General features: G+C 40.3%; 4 protein-coding genes across 7 annotated transcripts; 2 read left to right on the top strand and 2 right to left on the bottom strand.

Annotated features, from left to right (window-relative positions):
- Positions 1 to 1,676: 1,676 nt before the first annotated feature.
- On the top strand, positions 1,677 to 6,512 carry LOC107220027 (solute carrier family 25 member 44). Of its 2 annotated transcripts, none has more exons than XM_015658419.2 (5): positions 1,677 to 1,988; positions 2,976 to 3,286; positions 3,376 to 3,680; positions 3,749 to 3,935; positions 4,013 to 6,512. In XM_015658419.2, the coding sequence occupies exons 2-5, from the start codon at positions 3,112 to 3,114 to the stop codon at positions 4,330 to 4,332; spliced, it is 987 nt and encodes a 328-aa protein (XP_015513905.1). In that variant the 5' UTR covers positions 1,677 to 1,988; positions 2,976 to 3,111; the 3' UTR covers positions 4,333 to 6,512. The 2 variants fall into 2 exon arrangements, with proteins under 2 accessions (XP_015513905.1, XP_015513906.1); XM_015658420.2 differs by lacking the exon at positions 1,677 to 1,988 and adding an exon at positions 2,152 to 2,396.
- Positions 6,513 to 6,727: 215 nt separating this feature from the next.
- Positions 6,728 to 9,952, bottom strand: LOC107220019 (prion-like-(Q/N-rich) domain-bearing protein 25). 2 transcript variants are annotated; one of them, XM_046744476.1, is made up of 6 exons: positions 9,821 to 9,952; positions 8,753 to 8,893; positions 7,986 to 8,114; positions 7,174 to 7,317; positions 6,971 to 7,093; positions 6,728 to 6,865 (listed from the first exon to the last, which is right to left on the bottom strand). In XM_046744476.1, the coding sequence occupies exons 1-6, from the start codon at positions 9,882 to 9,884 to the stop codon at positions 6,795 to 6,797; spliced, it is 672 nt and encodes a 223-aa protein (XP_046600432.1). In that variant the 5' UTR covers positions 9,885 to 9,952; the 3' UTR covers positions 6,728 to 6,794. The 2 variants fall into 2 exon arrangements, with proteins under 2 accessions (XP_046600432.1, XP_015513893.2); XM_015658407.2 differs by lacking the exon at positions 9,821 to 9,952 and adding an exon at positions 8,980 to 9,176.
- Positions 9,953 to 10,144: 192 nt separating this feature from the next.
- On the top strand, positions 10,145 to 18,414 carry LOC107220018 (prion-like-(Q/N-rich) domain-bearing protein 25). Of its 2 annotated transcripts, XM_015658405.2 has the most exons (7): positions 10,146 to 10,377; positions 14,458 to 14,634; positions 14,794 to 14,934; positions 15,492 to 15,629; positions 16,190 to 16,456; positions 16,578 to 16,745; positions 16,958 to 18,414. In XM_015658405.2, the coding sequence occupies exons 1-7, from the start codon at positions 10,317 to 10,319 to the stop codon at positions 17,020 to 17,022; spliced, it is 1,017 nt and encodes a 338-aa protein (XP_015513891.2). In that variant the 5' UTR covers positions 10,146 to 10,316; the 3' UTR covers positions 17,023 to 18,414. The 2 variants fall into 2 exon arrangements, with proteins under 2 accessions (XP_015513892.2, XP_015513891.2); XM_015658406.2 differs by lacking the exon at positions 14,458 to 14,634 and having other exon boundaries at positions 10,145 to 10,377.
- LOC107220009 (teneurin-2) lies at positions 17,448 to 22,120 on the bottom strand. The gene is made up of 7 exons (XM_015658395.2): positions 20,409 to 22,120; positions 20,159 to 20,308; positions 19,944 to 20,063; positions 19,706 to 19,849; positions 19,347 to 19,484; positions 19,111 to 19,254; positions 17,448 to 19,024 (listed from the first exon to the last, which is right to left on the bottom strand). Exons 1-7 carry the CDS (start codon positions 20,602 to 20,604, stop codon positions 18,909 to 18,911), a joined length of 1,008 nt encoding a protein of 335 aa, XP_015513881.2. The 5' UTR covers positions 20,605 to 22,120; the 3' UTR covers positions 17,448 to 18,908.
- Positions 22,121 to 22,218: the final 98 nt, after the last annotated feature.

The raw sequence follows: 22,218 nt of genomic DNA, 5'->3' as shown, positions 1-22,218 counted from the left end.
GCCGATATGACCGCCGCTCAATTCCCCCCTCCTCGCAACCCTCGCCGCCACCCTAACATCGCCACCCCTGCGAAAGAGGGATGTTTCCAGGGGCCAACGCTCGAATCCAACCTCCTCTTTTCGAATGTCCCGCCTTCCCAGTTGCGTCATAGAGCTTTCGCGAGCGTTGGGTGGACGGGACGATCCGTAGGCGGCACCTTTGAGTCCGAACGGAATTCGGGGATTGGACGTCGGCTCGTTTTCGCGGGGATTTGCTATTCTGTAAGAAATTTTGCACTACATACAGGACGAGAGAGCGACGGAGACGGCGCGTAGCCGTGTTTGTGCTTTGCACGTATAACCTAGGCCGCGCCTCAGTGTCTTGTACGTATAATACCTGCAGGCACGGCCTGTAGCTCCCGATGATCCGGTGACAATCTCGGCTCTTGGATTTTTTTACGAAAGCGGCTATATTTCGAAGAGTTTTTTTCTGACCCAGAATATATACCCGCATCTAAAGCACCCACCGTGACAAGGGATTATTATTATTATTAATATTATTATTATTATTATTATTATTATCATTATTACTGTCGTCGTTGTTGTGGTTGTTGTTGTTCTATCCTTCCAATGGAATAATATCGTGCACAGTGCAAATGGATCAGACTAAAGTAATTAACTTTTTCAATTTTTTATACGATAACGGAGTTTTACATGTATATCATATTATTGAGAACTGTGAAATAAATTCGCGGCATTTTTGATTCCGTGGGCCGCAGGAGAAATATTATTGAAAGGTTTTGTAAAACATTGAATACGGAGCTTTTTTTCTACCCCAGATATGTACAATGGCTAATGCAAAGTAAAAAAAAAAAACTTTCAGGTTTCACAAATCGAATGCGTAACTGGTTCAAGATGGCGACCAAAGGGTGTGAGAACTATATATAATATAGAAACAAAAATTAAGGCATGCTAACAGATGACTCTTTGATGCATCAATTACCGTCTCAGCTGTGTTTTCAACGCGTGTTTATTTCAAGTAAATCAGCCATCATAGCTCAGATGTATTAGTTAATTTTTCAGTTTTGAAAACTGCGAGGTGAATGAGTTACTCATGTGCGCCACAATATGAGTAAAAGGGGCTTCCAGATCAATCTATTTTCCACGACGAGTTAGCTCCCAACGCTTCCTACCTTATTTACTTACCTAATTGCTGATTGCATTGTCTATGAAGTGCTGCCTCTCGATAACGCGAGATTCACTGAGCGCTTCGGAAATCCAATAATATGTCGCCTCAGACCTTCGATGGAACATTTTTTTCTAGTGTACTTGCCGCGAAATTCTACTGAGTGTATTGATATGAGCAGAAAACCTCGAAATGGTTCTCTCCGTAATGTGAACTTTTAAGAGGTTACACAGAGACAGTCCATCGCAAAACCTTTCGAAATTTGTGACCTTGCTTGCCATCGGGAACAAAAGTAAACGAGGTAAAACAGTTCTCTGCGCTGCCCGTTATAGCACGAATCACAAACACAGTGTTAACTTTCCGGCGATCGAGCCGCTTACGATTACCGACCGAGAAAATTCAGCAGTAGGTCATTTGTAGCTTCTTCATTGTACACCAAAGATTTTTCGGAACGCCTCAAGAACGGCGTAAAAAGAAATTGGTGCGATAATAGAGTGGGGGCGGTAAGGATTTCAGCTGATATCGTTTCATGGCTTCTGCTTGGCTTCTGCTTGCTCACGGTCCTCACGAGTTTCACCACAACGGGGAAATGGGGAAAGCACGTCGATGCGTTCGAGTAATCAGTGGCTAGACTCAATGCGGGTCAAAGTTCACGAAGTGAGCTCAAGAGTTTGCGGGAGAAATGATCGTGGTGTTGGTGCGCGTTGACATTATCTGTTAAACTGGCTGAATCGAGAGCCAAAAATTACGAGTTTACGTTCAAGCTATACTGGGCAGAATCCAAACCTACTCGTAATCGCATTACCCGTAGTATTACATCACCGTGAGTATCAACATGCGTGGCTGCTACGATAACGCGAAAAATGTCATCATTCTCGTCCATTCAATTGCAACGGTTCGATCCGGCCAGCGATTTGTTGGTTAGGTTCGAACTTCGAGTTTCTGACCTTGAACTAGTTTCCGCCAGATCATTTAAACAGAGTGCATCATCGTTCTACGCCGCCTCCGTTACTATGCAGCAATAACTAACTGCAGTCCCGCTTACTAATTTTTCAACAATTTTCTCCACCCTCTGTCCCAGAAACACGTGGTTAATTTTAGCTCCTATCAACGTTTACCCAACTGTTAATACCTTCTCGTCACAGCAAGCCTGCAAAATTTCTCAGATCCACACCTCTCGCCTACTTTGCAAGATCAAATTGCGACGACGACGACTTGTTTATTATCTGGTGTACTTGAACTATTATTAAATTATTACGTTGTATCTAATCTTCTGTTGAGAGGTGCCGAAGCTTATTTTCGGCACCTGTGGCTGTTAAGAGTAATTCAATCGTTCTGTAAAATTGTGAATACCATTTGGATCGTGGAAAATTGACTCGTAACTCTTGATTCCTTGTCAGCAGACACTCTGCAGATAACTAATCGATTACATTATCAGGCAGTAAATAGTAGCCTATGGACTCTGCCTAACACTAGTCTGCCTTGAACATGATTTTTTTTAATCAATTTATCGAGCTAGATTAACGCACGAGTTCCCGAAGGGGTTACTCTGCCTGTAGGACAAATTCTGCCAGCTCTTCGTAATCTCAACCATTTATCATAATGATTATTTTAATTTCACGAACAAAGCACATGTTCCTTTATCTTTTTCTGAATCACGTTACCTAACGTCGTTTGAAATCACGGTTTCGCACGACCAAGAACATTGCTTGCTTAGCTAATATTTTTCTCAAATAAAAAGAATCTAATGCTCTACAATTTTACTCGCTAATCAGCCACTGATTTTTGTCATTTCAATTTCTATTTGCAGGTTAGTAGTGGGTAGTAATGCCCAGGGCGTGTTAGTGAGATGTGCCAATTTAGGCTGCCCGATAAATCCTACCGACCTTTAGCCGGGTCTGCGCTGCCGTCAATATTGTCATCTTTGGTTAACAAAGCACTGCAAGATGTCAGCGGTGGAGGCACCACAGTTCATTCGCACCATAGAGTGGGACATGATGGACAAGAAGAAATTCTTCCCTCTCAGTATGCTGTCGTCGTTCTCGGTTCGATGCTGCCTTTACCCACTGACAGTGATAAAAACACGGTTGCAAATCCAAAGAAAAAACCATATGTACTCAGGTAAAATCTTTCAGAGCAATCAGATTTACGAAACGTAGCGTTAATCGAGGCCTCGAAATCCATGAAAAACGAACAATTTTTCTTTTCAGGCATGATAGATGCGTACAAAAAGATCTACAAAATGGAAGGGTTCGGAGGACTGTACCGAGGCTTCTGGATAAGTTCTGTCCAAATAGTGTCAGGGGTATTTTACGTCTCGACATACGAAGGCGTACGACATCTTCTGAGACAAGACCCGTTCACTGCGCAACTAGATTCACGGATAAAGGCTCTGATTGGCGGAGGCGCCGCAAGCGTAGTTGGTCAAACGATAGTTGTGCCATTTGATGTCCTCAGTCAGCATTTGATGGTCCTTGGCGTTAGTACGAAGCATGGAAAACTTGTTGTAGATAAAGTAAGGATCTCCTCTTTGCTCGTACTCTTTGCATATTAGAATTTTCTGATTTTATTACTACCCCACAGATGGGAATGAACCCCTTAGGACTGACTTTGGATCCTGGAAGGTCGAGAGCATTCATCGCTGCGGAAATAGTCAGATTAATTTATCAGCGTGACGGTCCGAAGGGATTTTATCGGGGCTACGTCGCTTCACTGTGCGCTTATGTCCCAAACAGTGCGCTTTGGTGGGGATTGTACACGTTCTATCAAGGTGCGTAATACAAAATTAGTAACAATCAAGCTATCTGTATAATCCATAAGATAATAATACCTTACTTTCGTTTTCAGATGAAATGGTACGAGTTCTGCCTGATTGGGTTTCACATTTGTTGATCCAAGCAGTTGCCGGAACGATGGGCGGGTTCACGACGACGGTGATAACGAATCCGTTGGACATAGTGCGTGCACGACTGCAAGTTCAAAGGCTAGATTCAATGTGTAATGCGTTTAAAGTGCTCTGGGTAGAAGAGGGTCTCCAGATGTTCACCAAAGGACTTTCCGCCCGTCTAGTGCAATCGGCTTGCTTCAGTTTTTCCATCATATTGGGATACGAGACCATCAAACGGGTCAGCATCAACGACGAGTACAAGAGCTTCGTTAGGTGGTGAACGATCGATAATCTTGCAACTTATTTCGCTCAGGGTAAAGTAATGCTCTAGACTTCTGAGTCGAGAAAGATATTGCAAGAATCACAATACACGTTCTGTTCATCAGTTATTCAGTTTAATTGTCAAGCGACTTAATGACGGATATTATTTGGGATAAAAAATTGACGGATATAAATTTAAAGATATTTTTTATCCGCAGTGAAAACCATTGTGTAAATATTCATAGTGAAAATTGTATGTCTTATTGTATTATTTGAAGGAGATGCAATATCGTTGTTTATGTCAGATATATAGTAACAGTAATAATAATAATAATAATAATGAAAGAAATAATAATAATACGTTATTAGTAGTTACTACTAATTTGATACTTTCAACAAACAACTGAATGAGCAATGCGTAAAAATTCTGGTTTGGAATAGAATAATTTTACGCGACAATGTTAGTCACAGGTAATGAGTCCAAACTGTTGATTGCGTCGATTGTATATAATAATTCCTAAGTCTCGAAGAATACCTATTTAGTGTACAAATATAGCGCCGAATACGAGTAATAAACTAATAACAAATTCTGATGTTTCAATTTTTGTAATCAATTTTAAAACACGTTGAGCATGAAATCATCAGAACTTTATACTAGACTGATGGTGCAACGGTATACCAAAAATGTGACCACTGTTTAGATAAGATATTATATATCTACTAACACGAACGATGTTAATTCTGTTTCGTCGGATTCAGGCTTGTAATATTACTACGCGCTATGTCCTAAATTAAATTAAAATAATCATTTTTATTAAATTAATTTATTCAACTACAGTATTCATCTAATGTTAACGTTAAATTAAGTACTAATTAGTTGACAGTTTATGGATGTTGTGGCATGCGCGCATCAATGATGACGGTGAAAATGCATTTCATTGCTTTACGTCTAATATTTGCTTGTCTCGTCAGTCTAACCGTTGGAATACGCTTTCATTTTCCTTTTCACCCGTCTCGAATGAAAAATATTCAAAGTTAGAACGAATGGGTTTTAAGTTGCCAATTTCCTTCCTTCTCTTTTTAACTTAAAAAAGTAGCCTGTTTATTCAACTTGTCTCAAACCCACGATGACCTTGAGTTCCGGAAAAGTTGAACGATTATCAACTTGCCAATTGAATTGTAAATTTTTTTTTTACCCATTCTGAAGATCAGATAAAGAAATCATTGTACGTACAAGGCCGAAAATTCGTACACGACGAAGCCCGGAAGTGGCTTGATCCCATTATAAATAAGTGTATTGTCGCTTCGCTTAGGCACGAATGAAATACTAATAAGAAAATAAAAAACTGTGTTGCATACGGGATGGATAAGCAATGTTGATTATGATTCATTCGCAGAGATATGGTAATGCATAAGATAAATGTGTAACGTAGAAATGCGTCATCGTCAACGTCGTTGTCACCACAACATGGAAAAACGATGACGAACTTGTTAAAGTTTTAATCAATGACTATACCTCGATTTAGGCTGGCCCTGACGTTGATATGAACTACCAATGCATATAACCGTGTGCGCAATGAGATGATTTATAATTTTTGTTGATATATTTCGGTTTGGAAACTACGGAGAGAGTTTCAAATAGGTATTTATATAAATATATACATTTATATAAATATAATAAAAGTATACAATTATTGTTCAATGTGGTAATAAGGTAGTATTTTTGCTTCCGTGCGGAGTAATAAAATAATATTTAGTCTTGTTTTCAAGTCACGTGTAATGTTCGGTCGTTACACATATATATATATATATATATTTTTTTTTTGTTATTATTGTATGTTTCGTTATATGGATCAAAGTCAAGCGATTCATTTAATTTATATGAAAATCAACGAACTTTCGTGTATACATAATCAACACCTAAAACATGAACTTTCTCTTTGTATAATAAAGATGTGATCAAATTATAATTATTGCTATATTTTTACCAGGCTCACTTTACCAATTTACGTATCTGTCTATACAAGTAAGTCATAAAAATCAATATTCGCCACGCACTCCTACGTATTTCTGTCAAATGAATCAACCCCGCTTAATTAAAAGTGTAGCGAATTTAATTTACGCCATAAAAATCAATTGTCTTTTCAGTGTACTATTTTTATCTGTACAAATTATAAAAAAATCTTAATAATAACAGAATCCTGCTGACTTATCGATTAGCGCCAGCTTATTCCCTTGTAGAATGCTTAAGCTTCGATTAGTGATTAGTGATTTGATGATTTTGTTATAAGTGTAATGACATTAATCTAAAAACTGCTGCCGCAAAGGCCAACAGTTCACGGTATAATAAAGCTAAGTGAGTTACGAAGTACGGATTAATTAATTATCTCTTCTTGCGATTTTTTTTTTTTCCAGGCAATCTTCGACGCTTTTCATCGGAGTTGCCAAAGTAGAGAAGTATGGTAAGAGAAGACAAGTTAATTACGTCAGATATTTTGTAAAGAAAAAAAACACGACCGCCAGCATTGTTGCAGAATTGCTCGGGGCTCCGTCTGTAAGTGTTAAGCAAGAAAAAAAAGTAAGGATCTCAAACAGTGTTACGATAAAACTAAAGACGTGACAAATCGCATCGAACATGCAAATAAGCTGATACTAACTGCAATATTTCGATGATTTCCCAGGCCTGCATTTGCAAAGTCTTTCTCTGCACTCGAGCAAATCTGGATCAGCTTTATCAGGCGAAAAGCACTGATAATCCGCCTCGCAGGTGTCCAACACGCCTTCGGATGAGAATTTCAAATCACAACGATAATTCACTGTTGGCATATTATAAGTATAAAGCGACTGGTGCAACATTTACCTGAAGATTTGACGCATGTTCCGGTCGTCAAGGTGAAATGGTGGCTAGTCAAGCATTGGCAAAGACCATTTATGCACAAAGCACGCTGCAGAGAATCGGTGCAATCGTCATTCCTTTGGCAACGATCATTTTCCGCTACGGGCCCTGAAATAAAAGGTTCCCAATTGAAAATAGGCGAATAAAAATCATGCCGTTTGTGTAATTACATACACAATCCAAAATTATTACTTTTCTAATTAATTATATCAATATATTCCTAGAAATTTTTTTTTTAATTAAAACATAATAACTTGGATATGAATTCTTAATTTCAAGGTGTTTTAAAATTAAGAAAAATCCATCAGAATTGATCGATTTCATTCTAACTTGGCTTATTTTGTTCAGTCAACCATTTTCCACAACTTCACCGGGACACAATTTTTTTACAACGTTTTCCTGTCCAATATTTAATTTTCAAAGATTACTTGGACAGCAATTTGGATTAATGAATCGCACTATTCACCTGAGCGTTGGTGAAAAAAATTAGTTGTTACGGTGAAATTGTAGAAAACAGTTAGCTAAATAAAACAAGCCAAGGCAAAGTGGAATAGATCAAATCTGACGGATTTTTCTTATTGTTAATACATTTAGAAATGATAAATTCATATCCAAGCTATTGCTTTTTAAGATTTAATTTTAAGATTTTTTGTCGGGAGATTCAAAGGAAGTTCTGTCGCTTCACGTGTAGATAAATTTTATTGATATCCAATGTGCGGTTATCGCGTACTTACTCTGTTTTTCTTGAACAAATTAGCTTACGCACAAGCACTTACTTGGAAGGCAATTTGAGGAGTTCGATATATCAACCGTGAAGGCTTCCTTGCAAGCGCAAACATTTTGTTTGCATTCCGCATTAGACATGCCCGTGCAGTTTACATTGCTACTGCAATGGAGACCGATGGCTGAAAAGGAAAATATTATTTAATTCATAACAAATGGAAAATAGAAGCAAAAAATGATTACTCGTTGCTCACTTTTTAATTCATCTACCGTCACAGAAACACGCGACACGTTACGTACACAGTTTTTTTTCCGTCCAGAAAAGATAAAGGTGTACGTTCATCGGGATTTCTCATCGATTACAAGGATCAATTTATCATTAACATTAATAGAGATTACACTACAACAGGAACAATTTTATAATTCTCGAAATAGAAGAAAACGTTAGTTACTCGAATGATATTAATATATTATAACACGTTATACAACGTATGTAACGTATATTTACAGTAATTAAGTTGTAGATAATTGATATACGGGTATGTCACGTCTATTAAAATGTCTCAAGGTTTCATCGACGTTTATGTAGAAAAAAAAAAGAAAAAATAGTCCATAACGATATCGACTAGTTAAAAAAAAAACCAGCTACTTACTGCAAAAGATAACTGACCAAAATGACTTTTAGAAACAATAATTATCCGGCAAATTGAAAAACGTAATTATCGATACCGGCATAACTCGATTATCTTTTCAGGGGTTTTAGGCCGAGCCTTTAGCACATACGAAATGTCTGTATAATTCATAGAATTGAAAAACTCACTTGGAATGCAGGCGCTGAAGTCTGGAATGGGCAGATAACGCGGTTCGCATCGGCAGGTGCTTTGGGCTAGGCAAAAAGCGTTTTGGATGCAATGATAATCCTGCTCGCAGCTTTCCCCAAATTTCGCAGTGCCGTATTCGCCTGGAAGAAATATATTATCTGGGTCACACACGGTGATAGATATTTGACGAAAACGAGGCAGATCCGGGAGGGCGTTTGAAACTCACCTTGCCCGAAAGTCGGCTGACTAAAACCAACGAAAACGACGAAGAGGAACGCGAAATATGGCAAAAACGATGGCATTTTGTTTGTTATTTAATCTTTTTAATTGTTATTAGAAGGCGTGCGGGAAGGTATATCAGGTATGTTACTCTTTTAACGCGTGACTGCGAGTTGCGTGGATTCAGAGAATGGCCACGCCAAGAGTCAACCGATAACGTTGATAAGAAGTCATACCTTTATCTCTCGTACACGCATCGCTGTTACACTCTTCACTACGTACCAAAAGAGATTGCCTGTCGTTGTTAGTTAGTCGTTGAAGCTGCTGCTGCTCAAAAAGCTATTTTTACGTCACCGTATTTACGCGTGTATAAAATGCTCCCTGAAATCGAAAGCTTCACAGTTTCCGGAAGATTAAAGAACACTTCCAAACACGTATTTGAAAATACTTTACTTTCACGATGAAGTCGAACACTTTTAGGCCAAAAATTCACGACTCGTAGAATTGAAATTGAAACCGTGTAGAAATGAATTGTTGAAAAATTAACTTGATCATCGGGCTAAGCGGAACAGTAATTGGCTTTTAAAAAATTTCGCGCAGCATCGTGTAGAGAATAAAAGAGTAAATTTTACTCAAAACTGCAGGAAAAAAAGCATGTCAGGTTTTGTGGTAAAATGTACTTCCGAAAATGCAGAATTTACCGTAGAAAACCGCTGTGTGGAGAATTAAATCTGCTACATTTGTAACAAAAAAAAAGAAAAAAAAAATATAGTAAAAACCCCGATGTGTTTCCCTTTTCCTGCAGTTTTGAGTAAAATCTGCTCTTTTTCATCCATCCGTTCGCATACCTACGCCCGTCACTCGGTAATAGTTTAAAGTTTGCGAAGATCGATCGCATATCGTCCTTTTCATGCAACAAAACCAGAAACAAATATCCGACTACATAACTAATTCCTGTATTTGACAATAGACCGGTCCTTGGATTCTCGATAGTCGGAGATCCAATCGTACATATACACACATACATGTACACACGCAGAAGAGGAAAAGATCCGGAGACCAATTCTGGTGGGGAGAGTCTTTGTGAAGAAAGTAGGTACGCGTATCGGTGGTGGGAGTGAAGTGTAGGTTTCAGCCGTTGGTGATGACTCCGAAGAACCGGCGTCGGTTCTTGCGTTACCGTCTTTGGTCCCGCGTGGTCGTTCGCAATAGGATTCGATCATTGCTGTCACCAACAGCCGATCGCATTAAAGGAAACCGATCGCAATACGGGGTGGAAATTTGACCGTCTGACGTGAGGGAAGGTTTTACCACCGGTGAGAAAAACGACCCTCTGCATCAAGGATGAAGTACCTCGTCTGGACCGCCGCGTTCGTCCTCCTCCTCGACCTCTCAATTTCGCTAGGTAAATTAATGCAATTACTTATACGCTATTTTCGCATCAAAACCAAAGCTCTCGAATCCTTTGCGATTATTCTTTGACAACAATTTCTGCTTGTTTGATCGTTGCTGCGTACGTACGTATAAGGCTATTTATTTCTTGTGGTTTGCGCTTGTTGCATCTGTATAACGCGAGAGAAAAATGATGAAAAAAAAAAATGCAATGTGCTTGTACGTGTACTTTTAATGCAAATTAGGCCACGTGTTGCGGCTGGAATTTCTCACACCTATTCGTATCGTAATTGCGCTGATTCGTTTACTTATTTATTATGAAAGTACTTACATATTTGTCTCGGGATTCGCAGATCTTCTTACAACTTTATCCGAGCTGTGTTGTCGATAAAGGTACTTGAACGTTCGAAAAACGGTAACGTCGATCCGTGACGGTATGCGAGGGCATTCGGTACACATTTACTTGTATCGATACGTTGCGTGTAATGTACCGTCTACGTAGAAAAATACACTTCTTATGGAAGTAGCAAATCGTACAAAGAGAGTATTACAGCACAGCGAGAGACCTGTTCTCTGTTTATTTATACGAAACCGAGCAGCGATCGGGGCACGGCGGTATTTGTGTTATGACTGTACAGCCATACCGAACGATTTCTGTACCCAGCACCATAGCTGAGCCAATTACCCATAGCGGAATTACATCGCAGCCTTAGACTCGGAGGAAGTAATTACCCGACCGTTGTACGTGATATTGCATTACCCACATTCGAGCATCGCGAAATTCGTACGTATAATCTGCGCTGAAAGTCTGACGGGGAGAAAAAGAAACACCCCGTGGTTTTTGCAATAATTCGCTTACTCCGATCCTCGAAGGATTTTTTTTTTTTTTTTTTTACAACTTCGTTGCAGGGTCCGCACATCCGGTTTTCTCGCTATCTACATCCGGTCCAGGGGGGGAGCAATAAGAGCGCGAATAAGAACGACGAGTAACGTTGCTACGTGTTTGGAACGATTTTGCACAACGCGTAGGTTCCGAAGTTATATATATACGATAAGATCGCGATGCACGTTGAAAAACGATAACGATTGTGTGCCGACATGTCTTACCGTGCAATAAACTATAGATAAAACAAAGGTAATAGACGCACGGAGCATTCAATGCCGTTCGTAATGTGGTGTAATTATAAACTACGTCGAATATCTACCTGCGAAAACTCGATTCTCTTCTCTGACGAAATTTAGAAAGCGAAAATTATTGCAGACAATTGTAATGACCGATTTTCCAATCTATGACCGATCTGCGCCAATCGCGTATAGAAATCTGATTTGGATTGGCCGCGATTGCGTACGATTAGAAAATAAATATTCCCAGCTAAACGTCGGATCGCGAAGGTTTTTCGCACTTGGTGATGAAAAATATTCAACATCGCGCTATTCGCGCACGCGAATTCAACGAAGCGTTCAAGTCCTTCTTCCTTTCTCCATTGTTTCCACTTTGTCGCGGTTATACGTAGATATACCACCAATACGTGTACGCACGCATGCATACGGGATCGTTTATATTGTTATAACACATTTACGTACCCACATGTGGTTACACAGATGGAAACGCGCGCAGTTTTGTTCCACGGCGCGTTCCTTTATCGAAATAAAAAATTTATTCATCTCGCAGACGGCGTTCTCGCCCGTGTAATGCGAATATATTATATTATGTACCGTATCGTTACGTAACTCCGAGATCAATTGGAAATCCATCGACTTTTGAAATTCGTCCGCTATTGTTGGTACCGCGGTAAATGTAAGCCTGTCGGAGAATACACAAACACTGACTCGTGCCTCAAAGGCTCTTTTATCAGATATACTTGTACACACTCAAGAATGACATTGGATGCCGAGTCGGGCTGGTGTTTTATAATGTTCGAGAATCTTATCTTTCCTCGCGCGTTACGAGGATTCGCCATTTCGCGTCGCTGGAATTTATTGGGAATTGACGTTCGCATTGTATACGTATAGTATATAAATTCGAAACGAGCTCCAGAAATTGTTTCGTGTAGATGTAAAAAATTCGTTAATGCCAGAGGTGGTGAAATTTCTACAACAAACGTATACGGATGATTGTAATAACTTGGATAAATCGTACAAGCTGCTCGCTGTTTCGATCATTTTACTTTTACCGATTCATTCGCAAATTCTCGCATCGCTCGTTTCGAAACCGAAATGAAAACGCGGGCATATTTCTAACTTTCCGTTCGGCAAACAGTGAATCATTGCAACTTGTATCATCTTCGGCACTGATTGTGAGTCATTGCGGCTGTTGGAAATCCTGGAATATAAACATGAAATTCGTATGACCAAGATCCTACGACACGCGTAATTCACTCTTGTTATTTCAACACGTATCATCATCGTCATAATCCAAACAGCAGGTCGCATTTTCGGGATACAAAAAATCGCTTTTCAACTCGCAGTTACTTTGATGCGAAAATTTCCACAATAATTCTTACGATCGCAGACCTTCTAATTCTTCGATAAAACATCGCGCAATTCGTACACTGAGAAGAATTTTCATTTATTACAGTAGCTAGAAAAATTTCTCTCAGTGTATGCCGGAGAATTTGCTATTTCGCGAGTCTCGAGAGCGAGGTGCGTGAATGGATTGCAAATCGAATTGTGCAAGGATACTTGCCGGTGCCGAAACTCTGCTTAAAACACAACCAGGAAACCGACTACCGGCTCACTTCACGTCATCAGCCGAAGTCGGATCGTTGATCGGTTCGCGGAAGCTCAAACAGCTTGTTACTCATACCCGTTTCAGATTCCACAGTGTATAAATGAACGGCAATGCGAAAGGGAAACACGACGATCGGCTACGGAATCGACCCGTATACACGGTGTGCAAAATCGGTATCAATCCCAGTCGTTCCGATATGGAATAAATATCAACGAAAATGCAGCTGATCGTCAGTCAAGTCAGATCGGAATACGCGATGCACTTGAAACGAGTTCGACGAATCGAGGAACAAACAACCGCCTTGTGAGCTTTCGAGAAAATCGGAAATCATTACACGATATATCTAGACTTCGGGAGAAGTTTAATCTCTTTGTTGGCTGCTCGAACACCGAGCACTTTGCCCCTCTTTGTTCACTCTTTCTCACTTTCCTTGCCCCTTCGAAGCACTCCGCAAGCGTAGCTCGTATTTCATTCACAGGTTTTATTCATACTACGAAACCCTTGACCGTCGAGATATTCGCCCGGCTTTTTACGGACTCGAATAAAAGCTGACCGGAAACTCGTTTGTAGGCGATTCTAAATGCCCAAGAGCTGTTTTACTATACGGTATATATTTGCTTGCCATTTTCGAATTCTCCGAATAACCAAGTTTTATCCGATATCTCACCGATCGACTGTCAGCATTCGTCAATTCGGTCTCTCTCTCTCTCTCTCTTTGCATTTATTATACAAACACGGCGTTTGGGTTGTAAGAATTTATACTACCTACACTGCCGAAAATTTCCGTGACGGAACTTCCTACATCGTGTTGAAAGTTTTGTTCAAGCAAAATAAATTTACCATCGGGTAATTAAGTAAATACAAATTACTTTTTTGCATTTTTCTTATAAACTTTAGTATAATTAATAGTAATTTACGTCGCTACGCCGAATTTCTAAATTTGCAAGCTCGTTTCGTAATTTGACAACTATTTTCTACGGTAAATTCGTAGTAAATTCGCAGTAATTATTTTTAACAGCGTAGCGATTAGAAACGGTAATTTGCTAAAATAAGGAAATGCGGTATACCGGCTGAAATAATTGCAACTCCGTTATTTCCAACGCATCTATTACACTCATAGGTTTTTATACGTCCGACTTGTGCCGATGACTAATATACGCAAAGAAGCGCCAGCAGCAAACTAATTCTTCCGCTTTTTCAGCAGCTCTGCCTGTATCTTGATCGTTCGTTGCGTCCTTCTCCATGCCTATACGTGCACACCTGTTACGCCTCTGTGTTCCGTTTTGTCGCCTGTCCGTGTCGTCGAACGTTTGAACTATCAGATAATAGCGTGTAAAAGACGAGGTTGATTGATTGTTGCAGACTTCGTCGACATTCCCTGCAAGGACAACAATGGCTGTAAAAATATGATCGAACCGCCTAGCACAGCTAGATGCGACGACGGTCATTGCAAGTGTTTAACGACTAACGGGGTGCAGGTTAATTGTACCGCTGGAATGATAAACGGCAGCACGGAAGCCGGTCAGAGAAATGGTCAGGGTACGTGATGGAACAAGGAAAACCTTGTCGACGCAGGATATTGACTGCGGAAGGAGACGATCGATCGTCGAAATGATTTTCATCCCCGTTACTTTGACCCCCTTGAAATCACCGCCGGTCTCAGCCGTGCGATTAATTAAAATTTCTTTCAAATTTCAGCCGGATTGATAGGCCACGTGTGTAATTTGGACAAGGAATGCAGCGTGTCGGACATTAACGCCCTTTGCAACACGACGAATAAGCAGTGTGCTTGCAAGTCGGGATTTTTCGCTTCGGAAAATAACGACAAATGTCTAGCCGGTGAGTCATTTGGAAAGCACTGCGATTCTGGCTGGTGTTTGCGTTGTCAGCCAAAATTTTTTTCCCCCCGTTTCATACCGTGTTTCTATTGGTAACGAAACTCTGTGTAAACGTTCACTTTCATGCGAGCACGTTTGCACTACATGTCTGCGAAATTGGATAAGAAACGAAAATATAAAGGGGAGAACACGGACTGTGCGGGTATTTGAAGCAGCATCGCCTGTCGATTCCTGATTGTTATTGCATACTTCGAAGATTTATAATGAATTTTTTGGCTTTAAGAATTGTACGACAACCTCTTCTCGGCTGTTGTTACGTGTAAGACGCGTTACGTAATTCACAGGTTGCGCAAACGGTCTTTAGATCGTATAAACGCCACATTTTTATTGTTTACTTTACAGCAGCCTGCCGGTATATGCGTGTGTGTGTGTCGTATCAGAGGAATTGAATTAGCCGCATTATAGACCGAAGATGGCGATTAAATCTTAGCTCTTCGTTACAGCGACGCATTCCTCAAGCGTTCGTTAAACTTATCGTTGAAATTGTTCTTCATCCAGGAATCGGTTACGGCGAATCTGGATGCGTGGAGTCCGTACAGTGCCGGGCTTTGACTTCAAACACAACGTGCCTCGAAGGAGTTTGCAAATGCCGTGAAAACTACCACTTCGAATCCAAAGCATGCTGGGTGAATAAAGGTGAGTAACGCCGTGAGCCAAAGACTTTAATGTATTCTATATTGAACTGTATCCTGAGTTGCGGGGAGAAAGAAAAGGAAGATAAGAAAATTAAAAAAGGAATGGATCGTGCAACGATGTGTATAATATACGTATAAGCGGATCCAGTTACACGGGCACACGTCGATAAATTGTTATTGAAAACCTGTCACTTCAGACAATGGCCAGAAAAATATCGCCTTTCCAAATTATGCGGTTATTCCAACTACACGGACTAGTTTTTCTTATTCTTTTTCTTTATCGTACCGCGAAACGTGACGCATGAATGCCACGTCGGAATATCGCAAGGTTTCGCAACGATCGTTCGGGCAAATCTCTCACCGGAAAATTATGCTGCACTAAAGAACCGAGCGAATCATATTACTCACTAATCGTCGTAACGATCAATTCATTTCTTTGGTCTGATCGGTCATCTGAAATACCCGGACGTCGAAGTCACTCTCAAGTTCAACGATCACCATCCTGATGATGTTTCTCCTGTCGTTGTTTCAAACACTTAATGATTTTGTGTCCTTTCACAGATATCGGCGCATCTTGCACAGCCACAGAGGAGTGTCTTAACGTAGCTCAGGCCGTGTGCGATCATCAGCACATCTGCAGCTGCCCGTCGGACAAGGTTATTCATCCGAATGGTACCGAATGCCTTTCCAAGGCATCGAAGATCGAGGATCAATGCGTGGAATCCATCCAGTGTGATCACCTCGGGGGCGTCTGTTTGAACGGACGTTGCCAGTGTCCTGAGCACCACCATCACTCGTCGGCGACGAACGAGTGCCAAATGACCAAAAGTACGCCGAGCCGATTGGTTGGCAGAAAAAAGAACCTTTCGTCACGATCGAATATACATAGATCATAGATTTTTTTCCAATTGCATGAATAAATATCGGATGATCGATTTGTCGATTTCAGAGGTCAACGATGCCTGCGAGACCGATCACGATTGCTCCCAGACCCATCACGATGATGGCAAACTTGATCTTAAGTGCATAGACAAGGTCTGCGCCTGTGTTCAGGGCTTGCACTATGATAACGACAAGGGCATATGTGTCGACGAACGAAAATCGGCGGCTAATCGATGTAAGCAGGATTGATATTTGCTTGGAGAGAGTTAGCTGAAAGAACGCAAAAGAATCGATTCCGATTAGAAGCGATATCTATCGAGTATTCGTACAATTATTGATTCGAAGAGTCGACTCTTCTTCCCTTTTCGCAATGTTATCTAAATCCACGCGGATGATTCTATATCCTTGTGAAATATTCAAGTATATTGTACTTTTTCTCTGTTACAGTGATGAGCCTCGGAATCTTCGCAACGTCCTTGATGTACTTTGGTCTTCTCGCTGCAATATTGTGAAAAATTCATTACAGATACTACAAATCGCGTTTAATTATCATCTAGGCTACATGCGATCGCAGCGTTAATCATATGTTATACACACGGGTTGTGTAGCTGTAGAATGATTATAATATTTCATACAGGGTGTACTAATCGATGTTTACACTTTTATAAAACGTATAAAGACAATTATTCTCGAGAGCGATATGCGGAGAAGAGCTGTGAAAGTTATATCGAAGTACCGCGAGATTAATTGGCGTGGAGTCAGATTTATCTACGGCGAGAAAGACTGATCGCCGAAATTTTCAATTAAACTTAATCCCGTTTTTTTTTTTTTGTTTTTTAAATTCTCACGATCGTTTACCGTATTCCATTGAATTTGCCAAAGTTTCTTGCCTTTGGAATTATTGTTATTCGTGTTTTTTCCTTTAAAAAAAAAAAAAAAAAAAAAAAAAAAAATGTGAAAATTGTGTAAGAAAACTTGCGACGCGAGGTGCTGGAAATGAATAATATTTAGACGAGGAGACGGAATTTTTTTTTTTTTAAACGTTTTGAAGAAGCAAGCGAGCGAAATAATATAAGCAAACTCAAACAAAGCTGTCATTGAATATTTCTTCAACGCTGAAGATATCGTTCCTTTATTTTTTCTGCATCGAAACACTTTCAGATATACACATCTGTCATGTTCATTCGGACTGTTGTATTTAAAATGTAACAAATATCATCTTAGTTAAACATCCACCCACATACTTCATACAGCAAAAAACGAATAAGAGTTTCAAGTTCTCGATTCAAATTCCGTCACATACACCTATGTCAATGTAAAATTTACGAACACAATTTCTCCAATCAAAAAGTATACTTAAATTGATACGACGGTTCATGTACGTAGTTTTATACCTTGTTACCCTGCCAATATTAACACATCGAATTACGAATATTTGTATATCACACTTCATATGAATTCATATCGTCGTTACTCTATGTATGCTCGAGTAACTTTATCGTGATTTGTACATTCAACGTGATATTATTATAATGTAGTTTGAACGTGAAATTTGAATCTTACATTCCCTATTTACACCGGGTAAAATTTCGATTCATTACTTAAATTTCATCTATAACAATCACTGAGTAAAGTATATATATATATAATACGTAGGCTTTATATTTTATTAGTATACAATTTCCGTGTGAATTTCAGTGATTCGTGATATTCGTTGTCAGTTCTCCATTCGCAGGTAAATATTATTGCGTGTATACGCGTATAGATGTAGTTTTCTTTGTTTTCGTTTGATTTTTTAATAAAAACTATGTAACAAAACGAGAAAAAAAAAAACAAGTATTTACTCAACGCAAACAAGAAGAGGAATAATAGATTGCAAAAACGATCCACGCCGATACGATATTGCAAGTGTTTGAAATCGTAGAACACTCGTTCTGAAACTTGTCGCTATAATATTACGTAAAAGTTAATTTCTCTTTGTGTACAGTGAAACGTGGATTAAAAATATATTCTTACCCAAGTTATTGCTGATATGAAATGGGAATGCGAATCCGTCCTTGTTTGTAAATGACGAAGGATGAAAAGTGTTACGCAAACGTTGACGAAGATTAATTTTTATCGCCGTTTGAATTTCAGCGGTATTTAATGAGTAATATATTACGGGCTTAAGTCGGCCGGATGTTTTTAACAAATTTTTTATCTCCCTCACGCATTCTTGTCGAAAAATTTATCACCCGGTGTGACTCGAAATGATTTTCACTTCTCCGTTTAAATGTGAAATTGGCGTAAGTAATGTACAGGATAATTCAGGGTATACTTGAACGAGTCGATGTAAAAAAAATCAAACTTCACCCCAGCATTCGGAACGATTTACTCAACAAAATCCGTACAATATTTTTCACAATTCATCTAGAATTTCGTGCACAGCTATCTTCGCTTCTGTCGGTAAGTAAGGCAGCAGAGTCGTCGCGAGTAGTTTAACCGATTCCGAATTAGATCTGGGCGCAACTCCGTCTAAAAACGAGCATCTCAAATCAACGCTGTATCGTCCTAATTATAGCTAACGATAAATCAGCAAAGGCGAAAAATGATATAGTTACGTATGGCAACGCATCCAAAATCTGCAGCGGAATAAATGTATCCGATTTGACAGTCGCAGATGTTGTTGGAGCAGGTGCTGTATCTTCCAAACATCGCTGTACATTGCAAATCTTCCTGACACGCACTCGCCCAGTGATTTACGACTGAAATCAGGCGTTTTATCAGCCTCAAAAGCGAAAAGCTTCGGCGAACTTTTTTTTTATTTTTATTTTTCACCGCGCGTAGATATATTCACCTGGTAAACAAGCGGACCGATCTTCGGAAGGCACGTAGCTCACGATGCAAGTGCAAGCTGAAATCCCTTGTCGCAAAAGCTCGCAGGACGTGTTAAAAGCGGCGCATTCAGCCGCGTTTTGGCAGGCGCCGCCCAGCGCTGAAAAAAAATACAAAATGCCAACAAACTCTTTTTCTAGAATTGAAGATTTTGAGAATCGGATACGATTCTTACGGACTTGGAATTGATTCCATAAAAAATCTAATGGCAAAGCATCGATACAATGGAACTATTTTCTGGACCCAAAAGATCGATCCTTGGGTAAATCGATCCAGAATCGTTACAAGTTCATGAAAATCGAAGTAAAATTCCGAACTCGCCTGTTCTGCATACGGTCATTCCATCCTCTTCCCTCACCACCGCCTGATGTCCTTCTTTGCACTCGCAGAGACTACCAGAGCCTTGGCATTCCGCGTAAGGATCGGCACAGGTCGGATGATCATCGGTGCAAGTACCGCCGACAGCTTTCGTTGTTTCACGAGCAAAGATAAGGAAGCAATTTTTTGAATATCCTTCAAAGCTGCAGCAGGATTCAATAAACGTCGAAGAGATGCTCACCGACTCCACAACTGTCACCAAATTGGCTCGGCGAAAGACCCGCTGGACATTGGCAGGTTCCGTCGACGCAGCTTCCTTCGATGCAGGAAGTACCGTCAGCCTCGCATTCTTCGCCAATGTCTGGGAGCAAGAGGCAAGGTGAAAAAGAAAGTCGGATAATCGTATTCCGATCAGCCGCGAGTTTGAGCTTCTTTGAACTGAGACGTCGCACTTACTTTTCGCGCACAACCGAGTTTCCGGATCCTGAGTGAAGCCTTCCTTGCACGCGCACCAACTTCCGGTACCGATCCAGCTATTCGTCTGGTTACAATGGGCGTTAGGATCGTAACACTCGTCTTGATATCTTTCGCAGACTCCGTCAATTCCTGCGAAAATTTATGGAAGTACACAGAGTCGGCGGGTAAAGATAATTGGGTTTTCACTTTTCGGAGTTAGATTCCGCAAGCTCGGTTTATCTCTACTCACCGATTACGCATTTTGCATTGTCCATCGAAGGCACGTAGGGACTTATACAAGCGCACTGAAAATTCACGCATTCCAGCTGCCAGCTGTTGCACATCCAGTTGGACCAGCACTCGTCCCACAAATTAGCGTCGCTGGTTTTCGCCGCGAATATTATGCAGAAGACTATCAGAGTCGGCGAGCTTTTTCCCAACGCCATCGTGGAGGTCGTGCCGTGGTTTTAATTCCGACTGAATCAATTCGCTCTCTTGCCAGAAAAAGATACGTTGACCAAATCACTCCAAACCAGCGAAACACGCATATAAACTAGCCGAAAATCACGACGATGTAACTCGAGTCGCTGTTTCATGCTCAAATATTTTCGTATTCGTTGATACCATCGCTTACATATCTTCGGTGATGAAAAATTACAGATAATTCAGATTTGTCTAATCTCTGAATACTGATACGAATCCATTGTTCGCGCGACAGAAAATTAAGGCAGGTGTTGCACAGGTAAATTTCGCTCGTGAGGTTTACTCTAATTTTTTAGTTAAACAGGTACAAAATTAATTTTCATTTTGGACCTAGAGCTATATTTTTCGGTTGCGGTAAAAAATGAAAATAGATGAGGACTGAGCGGCAACCGGAACTAAAAATTTCTCTCAGTGTGATACCTGATCCTGACTGTGCGATGTAAGCATAAAACGCGCAATGCGTTTCTAATTATCGCCTATCGTACACGTCCAGTAACGCATATGTGAGGTAAAAAATACGTGGGTATGTATTACCCACATACAGGCACGAGCCAAACAGAGCGTACTGTTCGAGCCTTGAGTTCCACGGCATAACAAGCTAGTAGTTACAGTAAATATAGCGTTCATGGCCAGACGCCGAGATCCAGAGTCGAGCACAAGGGCCGGTACTCGATTAACTCCTATAGTGATTGAGAGCCAAAATGCCTCCTTTGAGGCCCAAATTACTCATCGTGATTACGTAATCGGATTTTCATCTGACCATAAAAGCGCGTTGATTCCGTTTAAGAAAAACGTAAACGTAAGACTAAATATCACGATTATACGAGGTGAGTTCTCTGAAGTAGAGAGAGAAAATTAAATAGTTTTAATTATCGCAAGTGGTTTGGTCCAACTCGTAACCGGATCAAAGTTCGGACCAACGGCTTGTTAAAAATCCGTATATAAAAAGCGACGCGGAAATTTTAGGTACCATACTCGTAATTTGGGCAAGACATTCACCGCGAGATTCGTTCATGAGATAAAAAGTAGACTCTCGTTCCTTTGGAACAGTGTTTTCAATGCCTACGCTATTCGGTAATATTTTCCTGACCTTAAGACTCGTCTGTATAATAAATGAGGCGAGCTGCCAATGATATAACAACTCTTATTAGCGTCTTTCCTTGAATTTAACATTATATTCATTAGCCTCGACATAATTTAAGCTTTTTGTGCCTGTTCGGTACAATATTTCAGAAAGAAGACCAGCCTCGCGGCTCTTCGTCGGCGAAACTTAAACGTGAAAGCAAATTACATCGGATACTCTCGTTATAGGTTCAAGTGTCTTGAGCTCATGTCGGTCTGATTTAAAGTGGATAGACTGATCGTGAGAGGGAATTCGGCGTTCGATGTATCGAAATCTCGAGAAGGCGCTCCCTGCACTCCCATGATTGCACAATAATTTCCATCGGTGCAACTGCGTCGACGTCACGCAGCTATGATACATGGACAATCCAGCAGGTAAAAATCGAGTGACGATCACACGGTACCACGGAGACTAGAATAGCCCGGTGACGGGAAGCGATAAGATAAAAAGCGTA

Source organism: Neodiprion lecontei, chromosome 6 (assembly GCF_021901455.1).
Source record: "Neodiprion lecontei isolate iyNeoLeco1 chromosome 6, iyNeoLeco1.1, whole genome shotgun sequence".
NCBI classification, from domain to species: domain Eukaryota; kingdom Metazoa; phylum Arthropoda; class Insecta; order Hymenoptera; family Diprionidae; genus Neodiprion; species Neodiprion lecontei.
Note: the sequence above shows the minus strand (reverse complement) of the source record. Positions and strands in the feature narration are given on the sequence as shown.